The sequence below is a fragment of the Poecilia latipinna genome, unplaced genomic scaffold (assembly GCF_001443285.1).
Source record: "Poecilia latipinna isolate Pla-1442-1.1 unplaced genomic scaffold, P_latipinna-1.0 Scaffold2341, whole genome shotgun sequence".
NCBI lineage: Eukaryota > Metazoa > Chordata > Actinopteri > Cyprinodontiformes > Poeciliidae > Poecilia > Poecilia latipinna.
Genome location: NW_015114957.1, coordinates 88,325 through 96,202, shown reverse-complemented (window position 1 = coordinate 96,202; position 7,878 = coordinate 88,325). Strand labels below are relative to the sequence as shown.

At 42.5% G+C, this 7,878-nt stretch overlaps 1 protein-coding gene across 1 annotated transcript in view; it reads right to left on the bottom strand.

Moving 5' to 3' along the window:
- Nucleotides 1–2,746: 2,746 nt before the first annotated feature.
- LOC106937419 (SH3 and multiple ankyrin repeat domains protein 1-like) overlaps nucleotides 2,747–7,878 on the bottom strand; it is a 30,432-nt gene continuing 25,300 nt past the window's right edge. The window contains exons 10-18 of the mRNA XM_015018928.1: nucleotides 6,791–6,907; nucleotides 6,637–6,714; nucleotides 6,340–6,406; nucleotides 5,714–5,883; nucleotides 5,515–5,645; nucleotides 4,945–5,075; nucleotides 3,955–4,062; nucleotides 3,053–3,131; nucleotides 2,747–2,968 (exon numbers count right to left, since the gene is read on the bottom strand). Coding sequence (XP_014874414.1) covers nucleotides 2,962–2,968; nucleotides 3,053–3,131; nucleotides 3,955–4,062; nucleotides 4,945–5,075; nucleotides 5,515–5,645; nucleotides 5,714–5,883; nucleotides 6,340–6,406; nucleotides 6,637–6,714; nucleotides 6,791–6,907 — 888 coding nt within the window. The 3' untranslated portion in view covers nucleotides 2,747–2,961. The remainder of the gene's footprint in view (nucleotides 2,969–3,052; nucleotides 3,132–3,954; nucleotides 4,063–4,944; nucleotides 5,076–5,514; nucleotides 5,646–5,713; nucleotides 5,884–6,339; nucleotides 6,407–6,636; nucleotides 6,715–6,790; nucleotides 6,908–7,878) is intronic.

Here is a 7,878-nt window from a genome sequence, read left to right as displayed (position 1 = left end):
AGAGAAACGGGAATAAATGGGAATTTCAGGTGAATCAGAACAAAATCAGAGAGAATGAAATACACCCACACTGTCTGACTGAAATGCATCAATATGAGCTGACACACACACACACACACACACACAGGCAGGATTCAGAAAACACACGGCAGGAAGAGACGGAGCGAACATGCAGCAGCGACGGCGTCCACCAGCGCAGACATGCACATGCATGCGGAGAGTCGGAAAACGAAGCGATTCTCTCACACACACACACACACACACACACACACACACAGAGCGCGTTAGTCTGGCTTTGAAAAAGGCACGGCCTCTCAGTAGCAGCATCTACCTCTCCCCTCTCTCCATTGTCCTCTCCTCACATCCATAGCCAGCCAATGAATGGAGAAACAGCCGCTACCTGTAAATGAACCACACGCTCCTGTTTCTGGGGCCCAGTGATGGCCACGAAGAAGAGAGGGAGAGAGAGAAATCTCTCTCTCCGCATCCCCCCATCGCCATGTACCCCCCTCCTCTCTCTCTCTCCTCCTCTTCCTCCCCGTCTTCCAGTGAAAGCTCGCCCGGCAGAGAGAGAGAGAGAGAGAGTCTGCAAAGCTGCGTACTTCACAGGAGGAAGACGATGTGAGGGAAGATGAAGAGAGGAGGAGGGTTGTGTTGCTGAACTGCGACATCGGGCTGATGGGGAGCAGAACTGGGGGGCCGGCGATGCGAGGACTGGGCCGGCGCAGCTGGGATCTGACCTCATCTACCTCCAATTCAACAACTTTGCTTCAAACAGAAACACTAGCTGCATTTCCACTGAATAAAAAACTGCGTAAATGTGAATTATGAAAATAAATTTGTTTTGTCGAAACAAGCTGATTTCTACAAACTCACGTTTTTCGATATAAAGATTTTTGGGCCAGGATGAGGTAGTTTGTGTATCTGGAAAAACTGAAACAGAAACACTTCTTCTGCATCATAGAAGTCACATGATCAAAACCAGATGTTACTACTGCTGGAAACATCGAAGAAGACGACAGGAAGTGGTAGGAGGCCAATGTTTTTAATGACTTATTACGTGAGCAAACATTCAAATGCTGCAAACTGTGTTTTTGACATTAGCATAATATCAACAAACCTTTGACCAGAAAAGTGTGAAAATTGGAATTGCAAAAATAAATTTGCTTAACAGAACCTGCTAATTTTAAAAAAAACTATTTGATTACAGGTTTTTGCTGTAGGATGAGGCAGTTTTTCAGCCATTTTGAAATTCATGTATCCATCCATCCATCACTGCAGTGGAAACAGTTTTTTCATGTCACACAAGTCATGTGATCAACAACAGGATGTTTCCACTGGTGGAAACGACAAAGAAGACGACAGGAAGTGGTAGGAGTTGTATAATGACTTACTGCATGAGCATTAATGTGATCATGTCTGATTTTAATTGTGTTTCTTATTCAATATAAACACCACGATTGCAAAATTTTGTTTTTTCGATGTTAGTGGAATATTGACAAAGTTTTGTACAAATTGAAATGCTGCCAAACTGGTGACGTGATGTTTCCTGTTTTATCCTGTTTTCACTTCACATTGTTTTGGTTTTTTTGCAGTTATGAGCCCCGGTGGCGAAACATGAAGCTGCTGCTGTCCCAGTTACTCAGCAGGTTGTTGCTAGGTAACCAGAGAGAGTGAGTCGATTCCACCTACCAGGCTTAGCTAGCTGTGAGAGGTTTAGCCGCTAAAGTATTTGTTCTGCCTACATCTCCCAGAATGCCGCGTGGCTCTGGATCAGAGTGAAATTATTGAATATTGTATCAGATGTATTATCTCTAGATACTGATCACATTGTGAAGAGAATCACAATGTATATATACATCATGATATATATTATTGATTTGTTGTCCAGGCCTAAGTGAATGTTTGATCATTTAGAGCAAAAGATGAGTATCGGGTAAAAAAAAATCTTCCAACGTCGATAACTGGAAGTCTGAACTGGAAGCCACTTTCTGAGTTTTGGTTTTTATATCCTAAATGCAGGATGTGTATATTGTGGTATCGTTTACAGTCTTTGAGTGTGTTGAATGTTTTTTAGAGTCTGTTTACACGGCAGCGCCACATGCAGCAGAGGCTTTGAACCAGAAGCCGCAGAGGAAGTGAAGTGAAAGTGGAAACTCCTGGGCTCAAGGACGGCGTGTCGGAACAAAGGGAACCACCGAGTCCTTCTCCGTCGCCCCGAGGAGCCGAGGCTTCAGCCTCCTCATGACTCATCAGCAGCATCATGATGATGAAGTATATCGCTGCCAGTTTCATGTTCACGTTCGTCCTCCTCCTGAACGAGACGCAGAGCTTCATAACAAGCAGCAGCAGCTGCAGGAAAATCCCTCTAACGAAGCGTTATCGGATTAGAAGATGAAGGTGGAAAGCAGGCAGGTTGAGACAGAGGAGAAGGAGAAGAAGAAGAGGAGCGGTTCAGCGTCAGCACGAAGACGCTTTCAACCCAAAAACCAACAACATGGACGACGTTTCCCCACACTGCCAGGACAAACTGAAATCTTGACAGTTATTCTCAGATTAAAAGAAATAAAGAAACTGATTTTCTGACTTAATGCAACGTGTTTTACAGTGCTTGACTTGATTAAATTTTAACAGAGTTATAGCTGGATCTGTAATCAATCGCATTTTAAGCAAAAAATATATATCAGCAAAATAAGCAGCATTCTCTTTTTACTGCTAAATTATTGAATAAAGACTGAGATTAACATCAGATATTTATGGCTTTTAATCTGTTTTTCAAATATCAGTTGAAGCAAAGTTCATCTTTCCAGAGCTGCTTTAGAAATCTGGACATTGGCTACATGCTACATGTTTAGCATTCTGATGCTATTTTAGGCTAGCATAGCTTCACTGCTAGGCTAACTCCCTTTAGCACAACTTGAATCTTTTCCATCCTCCAATCAAGTTGCTTAGAAGCAGAAATTAACCCCTGGTGTGACCAGAGAAGCGGCTTTGTTGTGTTTTCATTCTGACTGGACTCTGAGAATCACCCCAGCGCTCCCAGTCGTCTCACCTTGGCCCATCGGTACCGTCGTACGCTCCCACTGTGACGTTACGGAAAAGTTTCCTCTTGGCCTTCTTGCTGCGCGTCTCTGAAACATCCAGAAGAAACCAACGTCCAATTAAAGCCATCAGCTTCCGTCATGTTTCTGTAACCCATCAAAAAACTAACATTTATTTACACCCTGCTGCTGTTCTCAGCGTGGGAAAACATTTCCTTTCCAGGGATAAATGCTTCGGTCCTGGGATAGACCAAGAGATGTTTTCTGGGTGATTTATATCTAATGTTGTGACTTCAGGTTCTGGTGGAAAATTTTGAAACATCTACAAGATAATCCAAAACTGATTTTCAAAGTGGGGGCCGCGGTCCCCTGGGAGGTCGCCAGGTGGCGCTGTGGGGCCTCTGAAAGTTTAGGGGGGAAAAAAACCAAACTGTTTTTAATCTTAAAGTTTTTCATCATAATTTTAGTTTTCTGTCTTTTAATAATGATTTATATAAACTGTACATTCAAATAACTGATTTAAATTATATTTGATTGAATGCCAGTCAAATTCACCAAAGGAAAAAAATTACATAGAACATGAGTAAAAAGTCCTGATAAGAAAAAATGTAAGATCTGTGATTAACGTATTTAAGGCCAACTTACGTTTTAAAAAAGAATTTAAGACTTTTTAAGACGTTAAGGATCTGCTGATTCCTTAATGAGCTCATCAGGAAATGACACCATGAGTATCAGATATTTAACTTTTTTTTATTATTCTTAATTTCCTATCAGTGTGAAACTATTAAACAATGAAAACAGTTTTTTATTTTTCAGATTTAAATGAATTAAACACATTTGGTTTCCTTCCGGGTTATGTTTGCAGCAAGCCGCAGACTGAGCGATGATTCAGACTCATCATGTGTGATTTTACCCTTCTCTCTGCTGGGCGGCGCCACTTCCTGCACGCAGTCGGAGGGAAACCAGCCGGTGCGTCCTCTCGCCGTTCCCTCCCAGTAGCCCCCCTCTCCCACGCTCAGCACTGAGGAACAAACATGCTGATGTTTATACAAGCATGGACAAACATTTACAGCACATGTACATGCAGGCAGAATGTAGTTTACGTTGATCAGACCCCAACCGTCCAATCTAAAGACAAATGATCTGTTTAGACGTTTCATAAAAAGCCCAGAGGAATCTAATAGTTGGATGTTTATCTGAAAAATCAACACAGCATAAACATAAACAGCAGACTTTCCTTCATTAACATCATGAGCAAATATATATTTTTAAGTGAAACTCCGATTAAAAAGCTGACTGGTGGAGCGTTCCCCGCCCCCTGCTCTTTAAACGCCGCGGTTTCAGCAGCATGCAGTTTGCATCTGTAGAGGGTTTAATTCATAATCTGGGAGGTCTAAGTTCTGCTTTTGGGAAGTTTCCACATCTGTGAAAGCAAAACCCCACCCCTGAGAAATTTAGAAAGCTTCCACCAAAGTGGGCGGAGTCAATATACAGCGAGGGTGTGGCCTAATGTGTGGATGGGTGGAGCACCAACTTAATGACTGTCGCTGTATTTAGTAACTTTAAAGGTCCTTTGTGCCTCTTTTATTAATGTTTATCGAAACAACATTATTGTTTGTTGCGATAACTTCTGGGAGGATTTATCATCCAGTAACATTTGTTCCTGTGACAGGCCTAATAATGCTTTACTGTCCTGCACAGAGACTCATTACTTCCCCTGTTAGCTTTTATAAATCCGTCTCTCTGCTCTTATTGTTCAAAGATGGTTTCTGTGATGGATTCTACTGTAAATCTGCTAATGACATGCAGCGACAAACACTGAGATCATTATAAAGTCCCTGCGCTGATGAATCATCCTCCACCGGCTGAAGGATCCTCTCTCTGTATTCTTCTGTTTCCTCACCTTTTACTTTGTCGCCTTTGTTAAGTGAGAGTTCTCTGTCTCCGCCGGCGGAGTGAGAGCGGATGGCGACGTAAACCCGGCCCGGCACCGCGCTGTACATCCGCTTCATCTGGCCGCCGCCCGGCGCCGCGCTGCGGGTCAGACAAACGCTTACTGGACCGAACCACAGCGTCTCCACAACTAATTCTCCAGATTTTTCATTTAAACATTTATATCTTTATATACAATAAATAAAGATGTATGTAAATAATTCAATTCTTCCTTTGTAAGTCAGAAGATGAACGATGTATTTCCTAAAATGCAGAAACTGCTTCCCTTCAGTGAACGGCAGGTTATTTGTAGCAAAGGACGAAGTTTCAGATAAAACATTTAGACACTTAACTTCTTATTTTCTAGTTCAACCTTTAAACCGATCAGATGAGATTTCTGTCTGGAACTAATTAATGTTTGTGCTTAAACCCATCTAGCCTCACTTTGTCATGTTTTACACAAAGAAACTGGACACGAATGTAGCAACTTCCTTTCAAAAAATTGACTACCAACAACAGTAGCAACTTTTTCTCTCTTTACCCCTGCCGGCCTCTGGGCTGCCGGTGCCGCTCCTCCGTATCGCTCTGGCCTCCTCTGCCTCTGGACGGGGACCGGGTTCGGTTCCGGGGGCTGCTGGAGCTCCTGACCCCGATGGAGGCCCGGCGTTGGCCCTGCACAGATGCTCCACATCAGTCGAGACAGAGATGGGCCGGGCGGACCAGCTGAGCGGTGTCAGTACCTGCCCCGGGTTGGTGGCGGCCTTGGCGGGGAGGATCAGCGGGTCGGAGCCGGTCATGGTGTTGTCGCTGTTGGCGCGCAGCAGAGGGTGGGAATGGAGCGGCGGGAGAGGCAGCGTGTGGACGCTCTCCTTTCGCCTGGGAACAAACTTTGGTGACTCTAAAAAGGGAACTGATGATGTGACACATGAGGGGGAGGGTTTTATGGACGGACCAGGCGTCAGGTGAAGCAGGTCAGGAGGAAACATGAGTTAGAGAGCGGTGTAGCTAAAGTACATATGAGAAAGTTTATTTGGTGCTTTTGTAAAGTCAAAATTAAAACCAATGATTTGGATTATTTAGCCTGTCAAAATAAGAGTTCATATTTACACCATCCATTTGTAAGTGTCGCATTTCTATAACGTTTTCATTAGCAAGCTAAATGATTAGCTATAAACTAAACATGTAGTTAGCAAGTAAATGTGAAGCTAAACATTTAGCTTGAAACTGTGACATTTATAAATTAATGAATAACATGGTGAAAATATGGTTTTATAAATGAGCCTGGATCTTTTTTCTCTTACTTCCGGCTCAATAACCCAAATTACTGATTTTAAATTTCGACAGAGTAACTTTCCTGGAAACGTACCAACATCCGTGTCTTTATGGTTTTTAATAATCTCTCCAAGCTCAAAGTGACCCGACATCACAGCTACCTGCAAACAGAAATCAGACCAATCAAAAAACCTTTTCTGATTAAAGTCACACTCACTGGCCACTTTATTAGGTACACCTGCCAGTTGCTCATCAGTTAGCTCAGTCTTGTAGCAACAACTAACTGCTTCAGAGATGCTAAAGATAAAACCTGAGACCTTGTTGGATTAATGCCATGAAGAATTAAAGTCTGTCTGGAGGCCATCAGCTCTCACCTGATAAGGTCGTTTACCTGAAAAGGAGTCTGGCCGTGTTTGTTCTTCGCCTCCTTGTTGGCCCCCCGGTACAGCAGGACGCGGACGCAGCTTTCCTGAACCGGACAACAATCCACGCTGTAAAACTCTTCGCCTTCACAACGTCTCCGCTCTGGCTTGTTTCACGCTCACCTTGTTGTAGAGCGCTGAAATGTGAAGTGCAGTGTTCCCTGAGGCGTTTTGAGAGGCCGTGTCCGCTCCATAAAACAGCAGATGCTCCAAGTGTTGAGCAAAGCCGTTCTGGCAAGCCTTTTAAAGTCAGAAATATGAGCAAACTGTTAGTGTTACGAGTGCAAACAAAAACAGGTTGACCCAAGAGAAGCAGCCATAAAGATCAACTGTAAATTATACATCTGACGTCCTCGTTTACATTTAAATTACAGCTGAGGCCAAACAGGAAACAGAAAATCAGCTCCGGTTTCCTCGCATGCAGGGGTGTCCTAACCTTTTGCCTCTTGGGCCAAAATTGTTCAGTCAAAAGAAATTATGAATGTTTTTATCACAGAGACAAACAGAAAAAGAATTTTGCTGCATTGAAAGAAATAACATTAGTTTTCAAATTTTCTGGCTCAAACAAATTTATCCTCAGATATAAAAACTTTGGGTCATCCTCTTTCAAAACACGTCAATAATTTCAACAAAAGTAAAAGTTTCTCAATGTGATTTGTATTATAAAAGCTGGATCATAACGAGACAAATGGTTTAAACCAGTAAACCATTATACAAACAATGCATATTAATGAACACATCGTGTAAATATGACACATTTAGCCAGAGAGGCTCATTTTAATCTCCTAAAAAATTACAACTAACATCCAGAACAACATGATTTATGAAGTACAGAAAACTATCATGATTTACATTAAACATTTAGAATAAAAGAAAAAGTCACAACTGTAAGAAAATAAATTATGTAAAAAAATATTCAATTTGGAGGCTGAACAAAAAAATGACTGAAAATGTTTTTTCTAATGGCTGCACAATTTAACTCATTCCTACGCTGTGTTCAGGGGCCACAAGAAACTACTCCAAGGGCCGCAAATGGCTCCCGGGCAACACTTTGGACACCCCTGGATTAGATCAAAGCAGATTCTTTAAGTGTGACGGCCTAGTCAAAGTCTAGACCCAAATCCAACTAGCAGTGTGTGGAAAAGGCTTGAAAATGACTGTTCACTCGGTAAACCTGAGTTTCCGAGTCTGCAGACGAGCAAACCAAAGCT